At 43.2% G+C, this 24,600-nt stretch overlaps 1 protein-coding gene across 2 annotated transcripts in view; it reads right to left on the minus strand.

Annotated features, from left to right (window-relative positions):
* JADE2 (jade family PHD finger 2) overlaps positions 1-24,600 on the minus strand; it is a 385,478-nt gene that overhangs the window by 228,613 nt on the left and 132,265 nt on the right. For both annotated transcript variants that reach the window (XM_068277917.1, XM_068277916.1), the window contains exon 4: positions 18,184-18,341. In XM_068277917.1, the coding sequence (XP_068134018.1) occupies positions 18,184-18,341 (158 nt within the window). The remainder of the gene's footprint in view (positions 1-18,183; positions 18,342-24,600) is intronic.

Below are 24,600 nucleotides of genomic sequence, written 5' to 3' on the forward strand. Positions count from 1 at the left end.
CACAAATAAGGGGGAATTAAACACTAAACTCTTTAAATACATATAGGGTACATTTCTCTAGGTTTTCCTTCTGTCCTGTGCAAGAGTTCAGGTCCACTTTAATTCCCACTTACCATGGAAACTTACCCCTCATACTGCAACATTTTTGTATAGTAAAATAAGGTTCAGTCACAGAACTTTTCTCTTGAATTAGCTCACCTTACTTATCTTACACCCCAGCTATAAAAAGAGATAACTAATGAATTCAACAGACCTGATTGAACTAATCTTTACTGTGAGCTGTGAATGCATATAGACTCTATACTCTAAAACTACACTGCTCAAGCAATTGTTCAAAGTAGGCACGCTACTGCTGTAACATGCACTACTAACTTACTCATGCTCCCCCCAAAATGAACAGCTGCTCCAATTGTCCCACTCTGGACCCTCAGGTCCAGTGACTTTGTAGGATGAGATCCCCACACTTTGATTGGCCCAATAGGCTGAATGTCACTTGACAGGCAGCGTATTGGGCCAAAGTGTGGGGATCTCGTCCTACAAAGTGAATCAACCCCCAAGTCAGCTAGCTAATTGTGCAAGCTGTTAGTTGGTATTTTTCCTGTCTGGCTCTCGGTGAAATTGCTAATGTTGCTGAAACCCAAGAGAAGCTGAAGACGTGTCTCACACTTCTGCTGCCCGTCGGAACAACTGTATACTCATCACCATAGCAACAGGGACATGAGCCCTCTGCAGCGCATGCACACTGTCCCAGTTTGAAACATATTGTATGGCTCTCAGGGAAATACATTTTAAAATATGTGGCGTTTATGGCTCTTTCAGCCAAAAAGGTTCCTGAAACCCTGATATAGAGTATAAGGGCATTAGGCAAACTCATCATTGGGAAATACATCTCCCAGCATGCATTGCGCATCCCCGGCAAGCACTGCGTGGCTGGGGACATACGAATAACCAGCAGGAACCCGCGGCTGTGCAGCAAGGGAGAGAGAAGATGGAGGCATTCAAATGGAGGCCTTCAAAGCAGCTCTTCTAGGTAAGTAAATGTCTGCTTTATCCCCCGCAGCACAGTTTACAACCCTCCCTTAGGGGGAAGATTTGTTTGACAGGTTTTTTTTGTAAAAATACTGCTCAGATTGGACAGTGGAGCACAGACTGAGCGTGCAGAGAAGATTATAGCCTTCAGTACAGAAGGCTGTGGTACGGTAAGTAATTGGTGAAGGGTGTACTGACTAGGCACTGTAAAATGGGGGGAAAAGTGCTTTATTAAGGGATATAAAGTTTATTTGTTATCATCTAATCAAGGAGCTTTTACACAGATTAAAAAAAGCTCTGCACAGGACTGGGAAAACATTCATGCGTGGTGATTGGCTTTAACTAATTTAGCCTACAATGCAAGCACAACAGAGCTTTGCTGCTCTTTATCAGTTATTTGTGGTGAACATGGATGCATCGCCTGGTTTAGTAAGCATGAGTATCTGGATCTGCAGCAACACACTGGAGATATGTCCAATTCCTCTCCAGCTTTAATGGATCATGAGATCTCCAATCTCTAGCAGCAGCAGCAGCTTGTTTTCAAATATTTTAATAAAAAAATGGAAGCGATTGCTAACCCTAAGTATTGGACATTAAAGGGGGTTGCATCACCAAAAAACAAATTGCCAAAAATAGTTTGTGCAACTAAATAAATATGTAAACTCCCCCCCCCCCCTTTTTTTCTAAAATAGGTCCCTATATGTCCATATTTTTTTTTTTTTTTTTACCTAGTCCGGGAGTTGGATTGAAGAAAAAAAAAAATTATATATATATATATATATATATATATATATATATATATATATATATATATATATAATATTTTTTTTTTTAGGAATAACACACACATGGAGTAAGTTATTCTGTCTTGCATGGAATTGTTTAATCTCAGAAATAAAGAAACCCTGAAATATAAAATATCAGACTTTTTTTATTTCTTAAAGGATTGAGTTTCTGGGCGTTCAAAATATCAGGGTCGCTCAGTTCTGTTAAATAGAATAAAAATAGATTTTTCCAGAGCCCGCTGGATATGTTCAAATGATTTTATCTCTAACATTAATGTTACAGAGTCTAATAAGTGCGCTTAAGGACTGACCCATGCTTTTTTTCTCACTTTATTAAAATAATAGCTTAAAAAGGAGGAATCGGAGAAGTGGGCACTGCTCCTCATTCTTCAAATATTTAATAACTGCGATAGCCATCAGCGACATGATTAAAAGATGTATAAAACACTGTATAGCACGTGAGTCAACGTTAACATCTATTAACCATTTACCATATAGAACTGGACAGTTGGTTCACAAAAAAGGATTTACCATAGGTAGTCCTTGGTTTAACAGCACTCGCCTTGGACCAAATTGCACCAGGTCGCTGACATCACCTCTAGGAAGCAGAAACAGATGCTAGTGCAGCTTCAAAATGGAAAGCAAGTAACTGGAGGCTTATTGGCAAAATTCTTATATGCCAACAGGGGTGGCGAGGTCAGCATCTGCATGGAGAAGACCCCAGGAGACTGTCTGGCAGTGCACAGGACGGCTGCCAGGGGCTGAAGGAGGCCCTGGGTAAGTAGATTTTTGTTTTTTATTTACCTTGAACCTTCTCTTTAAGGTGCACGAGACCTGGGTTCAAATCTCAGCTCTTCCTGTTCAGTAAGCCAGTACCTACTCAGTAAGGTGTCCTTGGGCTAGACTCCCTAACACTGCTACTGCCCACTTAGCACGTCCTAGTGGCTGCAGCTCTGGTGCTTTGAGTGCACCAGGAGAAAAGCGCAATATAAATGTTATTTGTCTTGTCTACTTCCAAAGGAAAGTGTGGCGCGCTGATTTTTTTTTTCTTGTTGCATCACTGCTATGACATGTGGTGCGACTTTTCAGCTGAGATGCAGTTCGCACCAAGTGTTAAAGCAGCCTTAGAGGCCGAGGACCAGAAGGAAATTTGCATTGTTGAAAGGGTAAATAAATATGTCAGCCTCCATATCATTCTCACATCAGGTGTGCTTCAACAACAAAAAACTAAATTCAAGGGCAGTATGAAAACTTTACAGATGAGCTTTTTATCCAAAGGTGTAAACAGGAGGAAGTGAATTGCGTATGGGGGAAAGAAGATTCAATCACCCCTCGGGAAAAGGGTTCTTTGTAATTTGTAATAAGAAAGATTAAAAGAAAACCTGTAATTCTCTCCCCCCCCCCCCCCCCCTAAAGAGTTTCACTTACCCGGAGCTTCTGCCAGCCCCCTGCACCATCTCTGAGTGATCCTCCGGTCCCCCACCGTGGCTCAGTTTCCTTACCGCAAGTCAACAGCCAGGGCAATTTTGAGGTTTTCTTGTACTGCGCCTGTGCAGGAATCTCCTGATGACACGAGTGCGAACGAGGACGCATGTGGCCAGGGCCGCACAGGCGCAGTGGCTGTCGACTTGCAAGTCGGCGGTAAGAAAACTGAGCCATGGCGGGGGGCCGGAGGATCGTTTAAGAGGACACGGGCAGGGGGCTGGCAGAAGTCCCAGGTAAGCGGAATTTTTTTTTTTGGGGGGGGGGGGTACAGAGTGGATCAAGAGGCTGAACCTGGGGCACTTGTCAATTTGCAACCTAGATTTTCGGACCATAAGAAGCACTGAACCACCAGGTTTAGTTTAATTTTCTTTTTTACCCTGCTTTTTATCCTTTTAACCTTATGGTCTTATAGTCTGAAAAATACGGTATCTATAGAACTCATCTGCATGTGTGCTTCAATAAAACTGTATACTGTATTTATTGGTAAAATTCCAATATTATTGGCATAACGGCCACGCAAATCTAATTAGGTAAGAGCACACAACGCCTGATTAGTTTTCTTAACCAACTCCACAGTTTGGCTCCCTTATTATCCAATCCGCTGATGCAAAAGCATCACACTTGTTTATATTTAATCTACATCCATGTCAAAGCCTCTGTTTTGCAGATACAAGCTTTGTCATCCTATTTACCATCACCAGATTAGCTACGCTTCACAGAGCTGCAGACACGCTTCTCAAAGACAAGACTGTTCCATTGCGTACTAATATAATTGAATGATGAAGTTTTTGTTAGACTGCCAAACTAATAAAACTAAACTGACATTGAACAGAGTTAAAGAAACACTTAATGAATATAAAATATGAACTGAGAAGGCAGAAGACAGTGACAAACCCCAGTTCCTTCTCCTATGGCTATCTGGTACATTACCCGAAACAAAAGTAACTGTGTTGGGGAATGACAGTCAATACTGGTGTAGTTTAGATAGGAAAAGAATGGGCAGAGATCAACATAATGGCATAGCCATGTGTCACGCTTTCATTGGCCAACAGCTCTATCCAATCAGACTTTCTGATGGGAAGTTAGAGGATTTGTTGTCTTATGACTAGCTAAGGGTTTTCATCTCCCTATATCAGACTTTTCATTAGTTCGTAGGTAGCTTCTCTAGCAGGATAAGCAAAGCATTATTGAAAAATCCAAATGTAATAATATGTGTCTAATGTAAATAAAGCCTTTTAGGCCGGCTTCTGGTCTTTCTTGGTGTGCGTCTTCAGTCACTTTCCAGCACTATCTAGTTGAGGGGACCCAGCAGAAAACCTCATAGACCAGTGGTCCTCAAACTAAGCCCCGCGGGCCGAATGCGGCCCCCTGAGGCCTTTTTACTGGCCCCCTACATACAAAATGTATTACTTATAGATGCGCTCAGTTACATCTTTAAATATTGGTTATCCACATATAGAATAGCAGTGCTGGCACCACCCATCCACATGGAAGCCAGAAAGCAGTAATTCGCTGATTTCCAATCAAATTCCACATCAGGTGACACTGCTGTCCAATTGGACTTCAGGTTGTCACCTGGGTATGCTTCACTGTCTGGCCCGCAAAGACAATTTTATGTATAAACCGGCCCACCCAGCAGTCTGAAGTATGTTGACCCGGCCCACAACCCAAAGCGTTTGGGGACCCCTGTCATAGACCAACAACAACAACTTGCTGCAAATTGGACATGCCTACTAATTGGTAAGTAACAGAGGGTCCAGGAGGAAAATGCTAAAATTGCACACCAGTAGGCTCGCCCACGGCCTTCCTGCACAAACCTATTCAGTTAGTGGCACGAAGAGCATTTCCTGAAGAAGCTCTTACAAACTAGTGGTCACAACCTACCAGGAAGCTGCTGTGGGTCCCCTCAACTAGACTACCACCCACTTTCCTGCTTTCTCCAGAAAACTGGGGTTCCAGGCAAGTCCCACCCTAGAGATTCTATTATGTTAATATTTACATTTTATATGACCTCCACCCCACATACACCCCTTTTCATGTTTTTTTTCCTCTTTTGCTCATGGACACTATGCGATAATCCCACAGGACTGCAGAGACTATGTGAACTCATTTTTAGGAGCATTTTGGGCGATAAATTGGAGCAGAATTTCCAAAACTTTGGGCTGTCTTAATTATTTAGCTATTTTTTTGTATTTAACTATTTTACCCATAGTACATTATTCATAACATAACACTATGCCTACTAACATACTGAGAAAATGTGTCCTGTACAGGTTCACAAGAGACTTTTTCCATTTTGGTTTAGACTCTGGTTGCCCTAGTGACAAGTGTCATCTTTGTATAGTATGTATAATTTTTACTAGAGTGGCTGAAATTTAGGTGGGGCAAACTTGTCGACTGCCCCAAGACTCTGATGTTTTAAAGGGCTCCATTCAGCAGAGCATAGCGTCAGAATGTGTGTGTGTTATTAACTACAAAACTTAAAAGCTGAGCAGTGAAAAGTGGCACACCACCCTTGCGTCAGCAGAACTTTACTGTGGGTGGCTGAGAGGAGAAATTATCTCAGCAACCTTTGAGTAGAAGTACTTCCTGGCAGCTGTCAGTGTGGCCACACAACTCATCTAGGGGAAGCAGGACAGAGCTGCAGGGGAAGAAAAGAGAGCGGTAGACAAATATGTAGCTTTATACTTACTCCCTGTGAACTATAAAATCCAGCCTCCTCATTTAGACAAATGGTTTGTGCTGTAACACAGCTATTCTGGAAATGTAGTCTGGCATCTATTGCTTTTTCTACTTGTATGTCACAAGGCCACAAAACACACACCCACCCAGCAGTTTAACTCTATACCACAGAAACAGGTGGTTTGGTCCATTAAACCGGTTTTCTGCATGACTTGAGTATATTCACTAAATCCTGTTAAAGCAGCACTTGTTAAAGAGGAACTCCAGTGAAAATAATGTAATAAAAAAAAGGGCTTCATTTTTACAATAATTATGTATAAATGATTTAGTCAGTGTTTACCCTTTGTAAAATCTTTTAAATCCCCTATTTACATTCTGACATTTATTACATGGTGACATTTTTTACTGTTGGCAGGTGATGTAGCTGCTGCATGCTTTTTTGGCAGTTGGAAACAGCTGGAAACAGCCATTTCCCACAATGCAACAAGGTTCACAGACAGGAAACTGCCAGGAGTACCACGGTCCTCAGAGTTTCCTGTGGGAGGGGTTTCACCACAATATCAGTAATACAGCGCCCCCTGGTGGTTTGTTTGTGAAAAGGAATAGATTCCTCATGTAAAAGGGGGTATCAGCTACTGATTGGGATAAAGTGCAATTCTTGGTCAGAGTTTTTCTTTAAGTTTACAGTACTAGGCTTTAAATACATTATGTAGTGTGTTACGTAATCGGTGTAACTCGTGTTATACGTGTTACATAAGCAATGTAGTTGTTGCATAACTCACCTGTAAGTCATTATAGGCTTGACACACACCTGCGTTCTGCGGCCCACCACCAGCTTGGCAATTAGCTTCCGAGCTGTGGGTGGGTGATGACAGGTGGAGGGGAGGGGGATAGTGGACACAGGTCACTGAAAAACCTTAGGCTACAGAGGGAGGGGGCGGAGCATCAGATACACTTGATTTATGGGTCAGGGGGTAAGTTGCTAACGCTGGCACCCACCAATCCATGCATCACATAGGCAGATGTTTTGCACCCTAGTGGCTGGATAATGTACTAGTTATGGGCTATGCCTCTTACACAAGAGACCAGGGTTTGAATCTTGGCTCTTGCTGTTCAGTCCTTGGGCAAGCCTCCCTAACACTGCTACTGCCTATAGAGCGCCCCTTAGTGGCTGCAGCTCTGGTGCTTTGAGTCCACCAGGAGAAAAGCACATTGTAAATGTTCTGTGTCTGTCTTATTAATTTTCAACCTTGGTCCTCTTTAATGCATCACGGGCTTCTTTCTTAAAAAACCAAGAGACTATGTATAGTAAATGTTTTATACATACCTGGGGCTTCCTCCAGCCCCATGTGCACGGATCGCTCCCACACTGCCGTCCTCAGTCTTCTGTATCGTCGGTACCGGGTCCTGTAACGTCGGCCAGTCACACGCAAGAGAATTGTGCTCTATACCTATCTATTCAGCAACCACTGGAGAGATACATAGAGAGCGCACTTCTCTTGCGCAGATTGGCCGAAGTTACAGAACCCAGTAACGGCGATACAGAAGGCTGAGGACGGCAGTGTGGGAGCGATCCGTGCACACGGGGCTGGAGGAAGCCCCAGGTATGTATAAAAAAAACAAACAACAAAAAACACTTTTACTATATATCATCTCTGGTACACTCGAATTATGAAACCATAGAAGGAACCACACTGTGTATTTGGCATGAATAAATAAATACAAAGCAATACAAAGCTGTAGTGAGGCAGCATTCTCAACAAGGCCCAGGCCTGTACTGGATATCAGGGGACCCATCCATACTGACAAAGATTGGGGACAGATGACCGTAATTCTAAAAAAAACCTGTACAAGTGTGAATAACTACAGAGCAGAAAATGTTACAGTAACGAATGCTGCACAGCATTATGTCTTTGAGGTTTAATACCCATTGTACCTCACAGCGCTAAGATTACGTCTTTAAAGAGATGAGTCATATGACGACTGCGAGCAATGGGACTTTTTCCACCCACACTTACAGAGTGCAATCTCCACAGCACCCGTCTCTAGTCTTTCTTCCACAGACAACACACGCACGCCATTAACAATGCCTCAGCACCAGCATCCCCTCAGCACGCCAAGTCTATCAGAGGCCACAATGCACATTTCATCTCTCAAGCTGTCATTTGACATTGTTCCCAGACTGTGTCGATGAAAGATTGATATTAATTATAATTCTGTAGCATAAATTTAGGCTTGTGTTTATTGACTTATCCGTTCTCTGCTTGTTAATTCCCCCTACATTCTTATGCTGTGTTCTTTTTTACTTGATGAGGTTTCAGTTCTTTAATGAGAATTAAAAAAAAAAAACAAGGCAAACATTTGATTGTAGTGCACACTTGATGTTTAGTTACATAAAGGAAGGACTGATGAATAGGTATAATTCTGTAGCATAAGGGAATCATAAATGTAAAGCAAACCTGAAGCAAAAATAAACTGATGAGTACTGTCTAAAGTAAACCTGTAAGGAAAAAAAAAAGTGCCCTATGGGGTACTTACCTCAGGAGGAGGAGGTTTCTGGATCCTAAATGAGGTTTCCCCCATCCTCTTCAGCCTCTGATATTCAGCGCTGGCAGCCCCCGAAAATCCACCAACAAACAGGCGCTGTAGGGGCTTCAGCGAACGGCAACATTTACCAATCCGCGCTCCTGGCTATACGCAGTACAAGCTTCCCCTCTGGCTCTGGCTGAAATAGCCGAGCCCGATCGGGTCCACTCTATTGCACAGGCGACTTGCGAGATCCAATATAGTTCTGCTATTTCAGCTGGAAGGGATGCTTGTACTGCGCCTACCGAGGTAAGTACCCCTACCCAGGGGCATTTTTTTTTTCTCTTACAGGACTACTTATGTTGATTTTTGGGGATACATTTCAAAAAAAAAAAAAGACTGTGCGGGCAAAAATGTGATGCATTCAAATCCATCTAGCCATTTACAGCAAGAGGGATTCAGGTGTGTGATGTGTAAATTTTTGCGGCATGCCATCTGATTTTTTCACACATGCGTACCATACAGCAGCCTATTGATTTCAATAACAGGCATTTCAATGCCCAAATTCAAATGTGTGAAAATGCTGAAAATTCACTTTAGTGCAAATCGGCTCTAAATGTTCCCTTCTAAACAATGACAATTGCTGGACCGTCCTGACAATGTGCCTCAAGGGCCCGTTTTCACTGCTACGGAAATCGGACCGAATTCACAGAGTTTTCCCGAAAGCAAATCATACGGGGGAACTCGGCATTGGAGATAATGCTGCTGTCGTCCGAATTGCTTGCCTTAGCAATTCGGCCGAAGTTGCAGCATTTTTTTCCGTGCGGGCAGCATTTTTTCCTATAGCCGTGAATGGCACGGCTTATGGGATTTGTCTGCGTACTCACAGACCAAGAAGTGCATGGAAACGGACCCCAAGACACACACACACACACACACACACACACACACACACACACACACACACATATTCCCTGTTGAGGTGTCAGCAAGAGGTCCAGAGTTGTGGATGGTCTCAGGCTAGTGCTGTTCTCCTCCTTACCCTGCCACCTCTGCTCCAGAGGAGTCAAAACTTGATCCCTGCTGGTGATAATCTGTGAGCATGTGTGTACGTTCCTTTAGTACTGGAGGCAGAGGATAAGCAGGAACTGGCATTGTTTTAAAGGAAATGATGCTTAGCTGTTTGTCCTGTTTATATCAGTGGCGTAGCTAGAGAAAACGTTCATGGGGCCCCCATATGTAGGCACTCTTTATCTATGCCACCTGACCCCACCCTATGGATAGGAGTTTATTAACCACTTTATCCACCACTACAGTATATCTACGTCCTCTGTGACTTCATCTAAGCCACGAGTCAGTAGATATACGTCTTGTAGCAGAAGCAGTGCTGTGCAGGATTGGGCTTGCTCCTGTGCACATTTCTGACACTATCTGATGCAGCTCTACCGTATATACTTGGATAAAAGTTGACCTCGTGTATAAGTCGACCCCTACATTTGACCCTCTTATGCTGGAATTTTTTACTTAAGTATAAGTCTACCAAGCAAAGTAAAATTGAAGTGCTCCCCTCACTCTCAGCATACCACCTCACATATACAACACTATATGCTGTACATATCAAAGCAAGCTTGCTAGATAAATCCAATATTGATTGTGGTTACTATGTGTTAATCCAATCCCAATGCACTTTTAATGCAGATATACAAAGCAGCACTAGTGCTAATGCCGATTCCCGCTGTTCACATATACTGTATGCCCATAACACAGACCCAACTTGTGCAATTAGCAGCACATAAGTTTGAACTATGGTAGCCAGCTGCATACACAGCACTCACCACTCCTGGACAGGATAGGACACTTTAGATTCAGTGTCAAAGTCACAATTCCTTCGTACAGTAGCCTATGCTTTCAGTAGGTCCCTTCCTTTGGGACTTTGGAGGCACAGGAGCCAACACTGTCTACGCAAGGATTGGCACGCGGCAGGTAGCTATTAGGCAGAGATGCCGCCATCAGACATCCAGTCTATGCCCTCTCATCAGTTCCTCACTAACGCCGATCTGCGTGCATTGGCGCATCTCCTCTCCCGTTGTCACGTGACGTGACATCAGGAGCAGAGATACGCTGATGCACACAGCAGTGTGAGTGAGGAACTGATGAAAGGATCCCGGCACTGCAATAGATCTGTTGCTTCCACTGCCACTCACTCTGCATTGAGGGAGAGAAAGAGGCTCCCCCTGCACCCCTGATCCTGGATAGAAGATAAGAAATTTAGAACTCGAAGAGAAGGGGACCCCCTACTTTTAGACTGTGAGCCAGTCCTAGATTTCTCGTCTTATATCCGAGTATATACGGTAATTGGTCAATGGGATATATGTTTCCTGAGCTCATGAGATTGATTTTTACCATTAAAAATACTTTTATTTTCTCAGTTCATAGTGAAAAATACACTCTGTAGCATTATTTCAGAATCAAATATCTTTACCATAAATTGCGACAGGAACATAATCTAAGTTTTGTGATAAGCGGTAAGAAAAGCCAAGCAAAATGTGTTTGTTTTTATCTACAGTAGCACTTTTTATTTTTAAACTGGAATTGGTAAAACTGAAACATGTGTTTTTTCGATTTTTTTCCTCGTTTTCCCATTAAAATTCATGGAAAAAAAGTTGTTCGAGGGAAAAAATGGCAAACAATGAAAGCCTAGTTTGTCTTGAAAAAAACAATATATATTTATTTTCGGTGTCATAAGTAGGGATAAAGTTATTTCTGATTAAAGGAAACCAGAGACAAAGCACCCTCAAGTATTTTACAATATATCAATGGGAACATGACAATAAACACCTACCCTGCTCTCGGTTTCATTCTTCTCTGCTAAATCTGCCTGTTATCAGCCCTGATAAGAATCCTGACTGAGCATTCAGTCTAGCTTTTCCCGGAATGATTATAGCTGAGTCAGTCTTCTGTGATGTCTTTTTAAGCCCAAGCCTGCCCCCTTGTGGCTGTGCTTTGCTGCTATTTATCCTCAAAGCAGCAAAGCAGAGCCACAAGGGGGCAGGCTTGGGCTTGAAAAGACATCACAGAAGACTGACTCAGCTATAATCATTCTGGGAAAAGCTGGACTGAATGCTCAGTCGGGGATTCTTATCAGGGCTGAAAACAGGCAGATTTAGCAGAGAAGAATGAAACAGAGAGCAGGGTAGGTGTTTACGGTCATGTTTCCATTGATATATATGGTAAAATACATGGGGGTGCTTCATCCCTGGTTCTCTTTAAATAAGGACATAGCTAAACTGTCAAAACTACTCTGGTGCATAAGTGGGAAACAAGGTCTGGATGCGAAGTGGTTAATGGGCAATTTACATTCTCTTGTAATCTACACTGCATATAGCCCATGAGCACTGATAGAGAATAGAGGAACACCTGGGCCACCTCTGCTTCAGGGTCCCCTAGCAGCTGCTATAGCTATTGCTACACCCCAAGTTTATTTAATGAAAAGTCTAAAATACTTTTCCACTACTCCGCTCTACACAATTATATAAAATTCCAAAGTGAAGATCTCAGTTTATGTACCCCCTCCAACTGCACTTTTTTGCAGCAACTGCAATTCACCGAATCAATTTCCATTTTGTTATTGCTATTAGGAGCAGAAAAGATGTTCCAACGTATGCTTTGCTCTGGGAAACTGGGAGAGAGAAAAAAAATATATAAAAACACAAAACGATGGTATGATTTCTCCCTTGTGCCAAGCTGCTAACACACAGGCATATGGAATTAATTATCCTATCTCGTAATGTTTGCTGAGGCTTTAAAAATGAAAACAGAGATGCTGTCATTTATAGAGATCTGCTGAAAGTGTTGTGTGTGTTTTTTCTCCCCATCTTTTCATGAAGGGCAAGTAGAGAAGACATCTGCTGACATAGTGTGCAATGCAAATCCCAGTACACTGATCCGCTGCAGCTGGCATGAACTCTGATAGATCTCTGCAGTGTGATGACAAAGGAATCCGCAGGACAGGTCTGCAGGGCCGCAGGAAGAAGGCACAAAATGCCAGTCATTGTAGCTTTATGGGCAGAGTCTGCCTTTTATTTCCAATTGTAATGTATCGGGAAGGATATGCGTCTCACAAGCAACTTACTCATACATAAAGGTAGACGGAAATGTATACAGAAAGTACACAGAAGGCTTTACAGTTAATACACAATTACTGATTTTAGTTATAGCTGAACACCAGACATCAATGCCACTTTTTAAAAACCACAGTAGCGCATTGCGGTGCAGTGTGCCGGCTGCATTGTAACATGGAATGTCGCATTGCAATACACAAGCAATGCAACATTCACATCGCTGCTGTTGCAGTGCGTTTGGCATGCAATACCCCAATGCACTGCATGTAGTGCATTTACTGCATAACACCCATTGTTAACAGTACAATGAAGCATACTTTTCACGGTTGTAAAAGAGGAGGAGGAGATGGCAGCGCTTCCAAAGGCAGGCTGCATCAGAATTGACCAGCTGCATAGATGTGCAGAGCACACTGGCAGATTACACAACCTGCAATCAAAACAGATGCAGTGAATGGAGGATGCTGCTATTTTTTTGCTGTTCTCTAAAAAAATAAATAAATAAAAAAAATAAAAAAAAACAAAAAAAACGTGTAGACCATTTATGGCTAACTGCCCCAGGTTTACACAATGGCCTCAATTCACTAAGATCATGCTAGAGATAAGGCAAGAGAAAACTTGCCACCACACAGTGAGAGAGTTATCTTTTCTCTTCATTCCTTAAAGGAGTTGTCAGGCAAATAGTAATAAAATAAATGCTACTTACCTGGGGATTCCTCCAGCCTTAAGCAGTCAGCTCCGGCCCACGTGGCGGTGATTGACAGCGCCGATCGCGCAGGCGTAGTACAGAGCGACCTCCAGGTCGCTCTGGCGTCATCGCCAGGGACCAGGACGGAGCTCCGGCAAACGGCTGCGGGCAGAGCTGCGGCGAGGGAGGTCCTGGGAGCCTGGGGCTGGAGGAAGCCCCCGGTAAGTAGCGTTTATTTTATTACTATTTGCCTGACAACTCCTTTAAGTTACCTCCTCTGTAGTTATTTTTACACGCAGTTAATTTACAGCCTGTCTTTAACTTTAGAATTCTGGAGTTATTTTAAGGATTGAAGAGTTAACTTAAAGACAGAAGAGTTAACTTTAGGTTTAGGAAACATTTTACCTCAGGCAAACCTAAAGTTAGCTCTTCTGTCTTTAAAATAACTCCAGAATTCTAGACAGGTTGTTAATAAACTGCGTGTGAAAATAACTACAGAGGTAAGGAATGAAGAGATAAAATAACTCTCTTACTGTGAGGTGGTATGTTTTCTCTTGCCTTATCTCCAGCATGATCTTAGTGAATTGAGGCCTATGTTTTAATGGTTAGTTAGTGGTTAGGTCTCTTGCATATGGGCACCTCAACGTGGTGGATGAGTCTAGTACTGAACAATCTGCGCACAAACTGTTTTTGGAAGCTAATGTCCTAGTTTCACTGCATCTGTTTTGAATGTGAGTTGTGTAATCTGCCTGTGTTTGGGGCTCTGCACATCTAAGCAGCTGGTCCATTCAAGTGCAGCCTGCATTTGGAAGAGCTGCCATCTCCTCCTATTGTGCAAAAATGTAAGTCTACTTGTGGCTAGCTGCATTCATGTGTATCAGTTTGCATTCAATTTATCTAGTTTAGGATTTAGTGCATAGCTTGCAATAGATTTGTATGCAAGGTGTGTATTTAAGTCTCTGGGGGGCGCTGCACACCTCTGTTGGTTTCATGTCAGTTGTAGCCTGATTAGGAGCGTTGCCAATTTTTCGTCATACTTTTCATTGACTGTTTGCTTCACTGTATGCAACGTAACACATGGATAATTAGAGAATGCAACACCCACTGTGAACTTAGGGAAACATCCTTTCATTTTAAATGTGCATTTTAGTAAAAGGTGCATTCATTATCAATGACAAAGTTTTGTGCATTGCACATCTGTACTTTTTGCAATTAACTACCTGGCTGAGTCCGGTAGCTCCATTTCCTGTAGAGATCTGTTTACTGGACCTTAACTGTCCAGACTCCAATCCAACCATCATCCACACAGGAGGTGAGGAGAGGTATCCACCTAGACTTTCCCAATGAACAAAGGTCACCTGACTCAGCTTAGCATGTGAAAAAAAGAGTGTAAAAAAACAAACAACTTTTCACATCCTCCTAACTGTTTTGTAAAAGGGTTAAACAAACAGGCAGTAAGAAATGAGTTGCCAGAAATCTTTAATCTCCTCATATTGCAAAGTACTAAGGAAGAAGAGACCTGCAACAGTGTCTGTCTCAACCGCCTCCCCTTCCTATGTAATCAGTATGAGGTCATCCCTAGCGGCTGAATAGCGTAATGGTTACAGGTCTGACACAGGCGACCAAGGTTTGAATGTCGGCTCTTCCTGTTCAGTAAGCCAGCGCCTATTCAGTAAGGAGTCCTTGGGCTAGTTAAAAACTGCTACTGACTACTGAGCGCACCCTAGTGGCTGCAGCTCAAGCACTTTATGTCCGACAGAAGAAAAGCGCAATATAAATGTTATTTGTCTTGTGAAGTGCTGATTATCTGCTCCCCTTACAGCTTCGGAGCTTCATAAAAGCAACAGCAGATTTCAAAACAGATCAGAAGTGGGGAGAGACGGCAACAGAATTCATATCAGCATCATATATGGAACTGAGAACTAGAGATGAGCAATGCTGATCATGCTGTCTTGTAGGCATCTTTAAAACAAACGACGTATTTTGGAAATGGGTGATACTAGATACTGTCATAATTTGCAAGTGTCATTGCGTCCCATGTCCCTGTGTCAGTGCTTTTGCGCTACTGCACATGTCAAGCACTGACTGCCGTTGGGACAGCACCCAGAACAGGGCCAGGTGGCGGGCCGGCCGTGTGTGTGCGTGCGGCGGGCGTGTGCGCTGTGATGCTGCGGCGAGGACTGACCTAGAGCCCGTTTTTAAATGGGCTTAGGTCGCCTAGTAGTTAATAAGATGCTAATAATTCCCAGTTGATGCTAAATGTATGTCCTATGTATGCATTTTGTTGCAGATTGGAGCTGGAGCAATCAAAATCATTAGCGATGGTTACATTTCAAGCTTCATACATTTGCATAAAATAAAAATCTAAATCAATTTGAAATGGTCATAAAACTGATTAATTTTAAATTACTTGGATATGCACATGATTGGCTGAACTTCAATTTTTAGTCAGAATTATTAGTCCCATCAACCATTTCTAGAGAGAAGGCTGCCATATTTATTTCCTCTACTCTAACAAAATTTTCAGCCTTATTTCTTCTATCCTATAAGTTCCTATACCTGTTCAAATGTGGTCTGGCTTACTGCAGCCTTTCCTAGTTGCACAGTGGCTGTGTTATCTCTGTTATATAATCTAATCTTCTCTCTTCTGTCGGCTCTGTCGGGATCAGGCAGGAATGTGTGGTCTGCTGTTATTGGCAGAAGCTATACACACCCTCTCCACAGCCTATCACAAGCTGGTAACAGCCATGTCTTTTGTTTGTAAACACTGCATAAAAATAGCAATTACAAGCCCGGATTGCAGCAGGGAGTGGCAGAAACAGCACAGAGGGGCCCAGGAGAACATAATGAATAGAATGGTAGGCTTTTTATTGTAAAAATTTTAGAGTACAGATTCTCTTTAACAATACCAGTTGCCTGGCAGTCCTGCTGATCTCATTGGCGCAGGAGTGTCTGAATCGCACACCTGAAACAAGTATGTGACTAATCCAGTCAGACTTCAGTCAGAAACCCCTGATCTGCATTCAGGGTCCATGGCTGGAAGTATTATAGACACAGGATCAGCAGTACAGCCAGGTGCGTTGCATTATTTAGAAAGGAAATAAATATGTCAGCCTCTATACCCCTCTCACTTGAAGTGTGCTTAAGTTACTTTCCCTTTATTGAATATTTTTCTAGTCATCCTAACAGAAATGAAGTAGAATGTGGTCAAATCATCCCTTTATCTGATGTTCCCTTGGAAAAAAAGAAGAATTTAAAGCACTAATGAATTTCTAATGAAGCATGGTACAATATGGGAAAAAAAAAGTATTAGCTTCCAATAATTTTCTACCAGGCCTCGGGGCATCATTAATTCAAGGGGATTTATTCCTGCTGTAAAACTGCCATGGGGTCTGGTACAGTTGGTAGGCTGTTTTATGTCTTTTTCTGCTAAATGGCAAACAAAAAGAGTTATGAGAGGAGACAAGATTACATGCGGCCGTATAAGTAAGTGTTACCTGTGAGCTTTAACTTACTGTAACACCCGCGCAAGTCAGTAACTGCTGCAGAGATTTCTAAAAAGGGCTTGGTAAGCCACAGGCGAAACATCTAACATTTCACCCTGGATTTAAAAAATATATAAAGGTAAAGTCCCCATTATTCGGGACTCAGGCAAGCGGAAGTCTCAACTAACCGGCATGCCTGAGGGGTTAACGGGGACTTTGGGGGGGGGGGGGGGGTGTATTTAACGAGGCTCCAGAAACGTATTGCAGCCTTCCTGTAGCTCCTAGCAGCTTCTGGCGTTCGTGCACCGCTCCGGAGTGTCATGTGACCTCATGCAGGTCAGGTGACCCGCCTGCTTCTGTGCAATTAAGGAATTGCAAATGGACATTACTGTAGAGATAAAGCAGCTAATATTCTCCTGACAGTAGATTCTGCTGACATTCTTTCACATCCTCACTCTGTAGGTGGTAATATTAGGAATCCCTGCATACTAGAACTAGGTAGTGATTGGGATCCCAGATAACTGGATTAGGTAGCCTTTGTGCCCCTGGCCCCCAGATATTAGTTTTAGGTAGCCTTTTGCACTTATTCGCACCTTGCCCCATCCTACCACCTGTCTGCTGCGGCATTCCTTTATTCTGCCTGATCGGCAGGCGCACAGCAGTCTCCCCGGATTTCTCCCCACCGCATCATCATTTTGTGCCAGTGTCAAAACATTGTCATAAGTGTTGGTGTTCAAATTCGAAACCTGAACAGCCACATTCAGCAGGATGGGGTGCATTTCATTTAGCTACAATACTTTCTAATTCCAAGCTGGAAGTAAGTGTCAGCACTAAATGGAACGCACACCATCCTGCTGTCCGGTACTGAAATGGTGCCGAATGTGGCTGTTCAGAGTCTGAACCACACGATTCCAAACACTAAATGACATCACATGCAAATGGACCATGGTAGCAGTGGGAGCCACATTTTTTCCCTATGAGAAGTGAGCAGAAACAGCACCTGATCTCCATCACATGATCTCCCAGAGTACTTTGGGAAAAAAGTCTGCATGACATCATAGCTTAGGCTAAACATCACTTGGAGGGTGGAGTTACATACCAATATACAACAATAAGGGGTTCTGATGCTAAAACCAGGATAACAAAAACACAAACAAAAAAGGTTATCCTGAATAAACTACTATAGGTCATTAAGATTCCGCTTTAATAATATTAGTCTATTGTTTGTTTGGTTACTTCAGTTACCTTACTTTAAAATTAAAATAGTCCGTGTGAGCAATTAGAATGTAAAGCCATATGTATATGGATAGAAACATCATTTAATAACATTATAAGCTGTGCAATATACCCAAAGTGATAAATGATAACTGGATGGCTTCACTTACCTGACCTGTGGCTGAGGTACTGCATCTGTGCTTGCTGGGACTTGCACCCCTTTCTCCCATTCTTGCCTCCATGGGTCAGCCAGTACGTAGTATTCATCTGGACTAAACTGGAAAGAATCTGGAACTTTCATGGCAGTTATCAAATCAGTGCGGAAAACCTGACAAAAAACAACATCAACAGGCTCATTGGTTGTGTGGAATAAGAAGGTTTACAGGTTTCAGCTTCAACAAGGCTATGCATAAACGTACTATTTACAGAAAAGAGTACATTAGCTGCAACTGGACTATTTTACATTTACAGTCAGGGCTGGATTTAAGCCAAGGCCACAAAGGCCATGGCCTAGGGCCCCATAAGCTCAAGGGCGGGTGAACAGCAGGCTATTCTAAGGGGGAGGTTCACCTGGCTACCTAAACTGTAGGGGGGGGGGGTCGTCAGGCTATTTATACAGAAGTGTGTGTGTGTGGGGGGGGGGGTCTGGCTTCTTATACTAAACGAAAGGGGGTGGGGGGGGGGGGGTCATCCGGATTGCTATACTGGGGGAAAGGGGGGGGGGCCATCAGGCTATCTAAACAGGGGGGGGGGGGGAGTCATCTAGCTACCTGTACTGGAGGGAAGGGGCAACTGGCTATCTATACTGAAGTAGGGCAGCTGCTGACAGTGGCCTTGGGTGGTAAATAGCACAAATCCGGCCCTGTTCATAGTGCAAGTTCTTCAGTTTTTAAGTGGACCTGAACTCTTGCACAGGCCAGAATAAAAACAAAGAAATGCACTCTGTATGTATTTAGAGAGTTTAGCCTGACTAATTCCCCCTCGCCTGTGACTAATAACCAATGTGATTTTATCTCTCAGCTGTGTCAGCTCAAGAATCTCCTCTGCAATGGCAGAGGAGCTAATGTGTAAACACAGGATGTTAACCCTATATCTGATTCCATAAAAGTAGGAAGCAGACACACTGCAGAGTTATTGCAGGATATGTATCAGCTGTAACTAAGAAATGTTTTTCTTAAAAGGTTATTATGCTGTTGCGCATCTTTTAGAGCAGAGAGGAAATTCTCAGTTTAGATCCGCATTAGTGTGATCGGGGTGAATCCTAAGGTTAACTCAAAATAAAAAGGCAATAAACTCATATTACATTAATTTGTTAAAAGCAATATATTCAGTAATTTAAATAGCCACAGATGTCAATTTCATGATCCTCACATCCCTCTTAAGAGTTATTATTCATCTAAATATGCTGCCTTTAAGAAATGTACTAAATATATTACTTTTTATGGTACTTTGGCTGTAGTTTTTATGCCAATTACTTGATCATTACACATAAAGTTTTGCTCTAATCATTAGTGATATCAGAGGACAGGTTATTGGCAACATATATATTTGTCAGTAATGAATATAATTAATATTTAGTATTTATACAGGGCCAACATCTTCCACAGTGCTTTGCAGAGTATTGTCTTGTCACCAACGGTCCCTCAGAGGGGCTCACAATCTATTCCCTACTATAGTGGTCTGTCCATCTAGGGCCAATTTTAGGGGGAAGCCAGCTAACTTACACTCACCTAAAGGATTATTAGGAACCCCTGTTCAATTTCTCATTAATGCTATTATCTAAGCAACCAATCACATGGCAGTTGCTTCAATGCATTTAGGGGTGTGGTCCTGGTCAAGACAATCTCCTGAACTCCAAACTGAATGTCAGAATGGGAAAGAAAGGGGATTTAAGCAATTTTGAGCATGGCATGGTTGTTGGTGCCAGACAGGCCGGTCTGAGTATTTCACCATCTGCTCAATTACTGGGATTTTCACGCACAACCATTTCTAGGGTTTGCAAAGAATGGTGTGAAAAAGGAAAAACATCCAGCATGCAGCAGTCCTGTGGGCAAAAATGTCTTGTTGATGGTAGAGGTCAGAGGAGAATGGGACGGCTGATTCAAGTTGATAGAAGAGCAACGTTGACTGAAATAACCACTCGTTACAACCGATGTATGCAGCAAAGCATTTGTGAAGCCACAACATGCACAACCTTGAGGTGGATGGGCTACAACAGCAGAAGACCCCCGGGTACCACTCATCTCCACTACAAATAGTAAAAAGAGGCTACAATTTGCACAAGCTCACCAAAATTGGACAGTTGAAGACTGAAAAAATGTTGCCTGGTCCGATGAGTCTCGATAGAGTCAGAATTTGGCGTAAACAGAATGAGAACATGGATCCATCATGCCTTGTTACCACTGTGCAGGCTGGTGGTGTAATGGTGTGGGGGATGTTTTCTTGGCACACTTTAGGCCCCTTAGTGCCAATTGGGCATCTTTTAAATGCCACGGGCTACCTGAGCATTGTTGCTGACCATGTCCATCCCTTCATGACCACCATGTACCCATCCTCTAAAGGCTACTTCCAGCAGGATAATACACCATGTCACAAAGCTCGAATCATTTCAAATTGGTTTCTTGAACATGGCTGAGTTCACTGTATTAAAATGGCCCCCATAGTCACCAGATCTCAACCCAATAGAGCATCTTTGGGATGTGATGAAACGGGAGCTTCATGCCCTGGATGTGCATCCCACAAATCTCCATCAACTGCAAGATGCTATCCTATCAATATGTGCGATTATTATTATTAGTGTGGTGTTCCTAATAATCCTTTAGGTGAGGATAGATTATATATATATATATATATATATATATATATATATATATATATATATATATATATATATATATATATATATATTCTATAATAATCCCTAAGTGTCTCTGCGTCCCATGTCCCTGTGTGTGTCCTTTTGCGCTCTGCACATGTGCAGGGACGCAGAGCCACTGAGAGGGAAGTGACACTCGGCTTGCAAGGCATAACGGGCCAAGGGGCGGGTGGGCACATGCGCAGTGACAGACCTAGCCCGATCTGGTGAGTCCTACTCTAACCAGGCAAAAATGCTAGGTTTTTATCAGCGTTCTAGTGGGAAACATGCCAAAAGCCCAAGGGTCTACTAAATGGGAGAAATGAAATTAAGAACACCACACCTTCTACTAGCTGCTAACTGAACTATATATTATCCCCTGATAGAGATATTATATATATATATATATATATATATATATATATATATATATATATATATATATATATATATATATATATACAGGATCTTCTCAAAAAATTAGCATATTGTGATAAAGTTCATTATTTTCTGTAATGTACTGATAAACATTAAACTTTCATATATTTTAGATTCAAATACACACAACTGAAGTAGTTCAAGCCTTTTATTGTTTTAATATTGATGATTTTGGCATACAGCTTATGAAAACCCCAAATTCCTATCTCAAAAAATTAGCATATTTCATCCGACCAATAAAAGAAAAGGGTTTTAAAAAAAAAAAGTCAACCTTCAAATAATTATGTTCAGTTATGCACTCAATACTTGGTCAGGAATCCTTTTGCAGAAAGTACTGCTTCAATGCGGCGTGGCATGGAGGCAATCAACCTGTGGCACTGATCAGGTGTTATGGAGGCCCAGGATGCTTCGATAGCGGCCTTAAGCTCATCCAGAGTGTTGGGTCTTGCGTCTCTCAACTTTCTCTTCACAATATCCCACAGATTCTCTATGGGGTTCAGGTCAGGAGAGTTGGCAGGCCAATTGAGCACAGTAATACCATGGTCAGTAAACCATTTACCAGTGGTTTTGACACTGTGAGCAGGTGCCAGGTCGTGCTGAAAAATGAAATCTTCATCTCCATAAAGCTTTTCAGCAGATGGAAGCATGAAGTGCTCCAAAATCTCCTGATAGCTAGCTGCATTGACCCTGCCCTTGATAAAACACAGTGGACCAACACCAGCAGCTGACATGGCACCCCAGACCATCACTGACTGTGGGTACTTGACACTGGACTTCAGGCATTTTGGCATTTCCCTCTCCCCAGTCTTCCTCCAGACTCTGGCACCTTAATTTCCGAATGACATGTAAAAGTTGCTTTCATCCGAAAAAAGTACTTTGGACCACTGAGCAACAGTCCAGTGCTGCTTCTCTGTAGCCCAGGTCAGGCGCTTCTGCCGCTGTTTCTGGTTCAAAAGTGGCTTCCATTTGCTGAAAAGCTTTATGGAGATGAAGATTTCATTTTTCAGCACGACCTGGCACCTGCTCACAGTGCCAAAACCACTGGTAAATGGTTTACTGACCATGGTATTACTGTGCTCAATTGGCCTGCCAACTCTCCTGACCTGAACCCCATAGAGAATCTGTGGGATATTGTGAATAGAAAGTTGAGAGACGCAAGACCCAACATTCTGGATGAGCTTAAGGCCGCTATCGAAGCATCCTGGGCCTCCATAACACCTGAGCAGTGTCACAGGCTGATTGCCTCCATGCCACGCCGCATTGAAGCAGTCATTTCTGCAAAAGGATTCCCGACCAAGTATTGAGTGCATAACTGAACATAATTATTTGAAGGTTGACTTTTTTTGTTTTAAAAACACTTTTCTTTTATTGGTCGGATGAAATATGCTAATTTTTTGAGATAGGAATTTTGGATTTTCATGAGGTGTATGCCAAAATCATCAATATTAAAACAATAAAAGGCTTGAACTACTTCAGTTGTGTGTATTTGAATCTAAAATATATGAAAGTTTAATGTTTATCAGTACATTACAAAAAAATAATGAACTTTATCACAATATGCAAATTTTTTGAGAAGATCCTGTATATATCTCTATCAGGGGATAATATATTATTTTCCCCTGTGAGCGTGCATAACCACGCCCACCTCTAGCAATATATATATATATATATATATATATATATATATATATATATATATATATATATATATATATTATTTATTTATTTATATTGACCAGGACAGGTCCTCTTTTTCAGACCTGTCCGGGGCATCCGGCCGTTTTTTTGAAATGTCCGGGGAAGAGCACTTTGGGAGCCGAACACGAGCCGCCTCTTTAAAAGCTTCTGTGTCGTCCGGAGCGCTGCGTGCATGCCGCTGGGGCTGATTGGAGAGGAGAGGGGATGTGTGTGTAGCTGGAGCTAGGGTAGGTTAAGCCCCGCCCACAGGCTTCTGGCATGCGGTGGGGACTTGGTATGGGAATATGCTGTGCCTGCGAGCAGCTTGTAGAGGTCACAGCAGCAGCAGCAGCGTTTCTCCCTTCAGCTATGGGGCTATCCAGAGAAGGCCCCACCCCTTGCAGGAAAAACCCTCACCAGTCTGGGACAACAAGATGAGAGGTGACTCCGTCATAATCCCCGCCCACTGATGACAATACCCACGCCCTCGATGGCGGTAGCCCCGCCCCTGCATGGTACACGAGTAGAGGGCTTCTGGCTACTGTAAGACCTCAGCTTGGGGAATGGGATGCTGAGGAGCATATGGCTTGGTAGAAGCCCTGTCTGGAGGAAGCCTGACTCCTGTCCAGAGGAAGTCCCGCCCCTGGAGCAAGAAGAAACTTGGCTGTCGGGAGGTAGCCAGTAAGTATGCACTAGCAGCATCAGTCTCCCTCCCCCCAGTACGACCAGCGACCGTCTCCCTCACTAGCCCAACAGTAACCTTCTCCCTCCACTCATTAGCCCCAGCTACCTTTTTCCCTCCCCCGCTAGCCCCAGCTACCTACTCCCTCTCCCACCAGCCCCATGGCCTTTTCCCTCCCCCCAATAGCCCCAGTAACTTCCCTCCCCCACTAGCCCCATGGTCTTTTCCCTCCCTCCACTAGCCCCAACAACCTTCTCCCTCCCCCACCAGCCCCATGGCCTGTTCTCTCCCCCCACTAGCCCCAGCAACCTTCTCCCTCCCCCACCAGCACCATGTCTTTTTCACTCCCTCTACTAGCCCAAGCGACCTTCTCCCTCCCCCACTAGCCCCAGCCACCTTATTCCTCCCCTACTAGACCCAGCGACTCTCCCTCCCCCCACTACCGACCTTCTCCCTCCCTCACTAGCCCCAGCTGCCTTCTCCTTCACCCACTAGCCACAGAGACCTTTTTCCCTCCACCTACTAGCACCAGCGGCCTTCTCCCTCCCCCCCCCCCCACTAGACCAAACAACCTTCTCCCTCCCCCACCAGCCCCATGGCCTTTTCCCTCCCCTATTAGCCCCAGGTACCTTCTCCCTCTCCCCACTAGCCCTGTGAACTTCTCTTTTCTTCCATAAGCCCCAAGACCTTCTCCCTCCACCCACTAGCCCTAGTATTCTTCTCTCACCCTCCCTAGCTCCAGTTACCTTCTCCCTTGGAAAAGCAGCAACCACAGCCAATAATGGATGCTGTATTTCTTATGTGGGATAATTCTTGCTGCATTTCATATGTAAGTAATGCCTACTGCGTTTCTGTGGGGCAATGATTGCTGCATGTATTATTTGACGGTCATGATTACTGTATTTAGTGTTTTGAGGTTATTGTTCCATCATTTGC

Source organism: Hyperolius riggenbachi, chromosome 3, assembly GCF_040937935.1.
Source record: "Hyperolius riggenbachi isolate aHypRig1 chromosome 3, aHypRig1.pri, whole genome shotgun sequence".
Lineage (NCBI taxonomy): Eukaryota > Metazoa > Chordata > Amphibia > Anura > Hyperoliidae > Hyperolius > Hyperolius riggenbachi.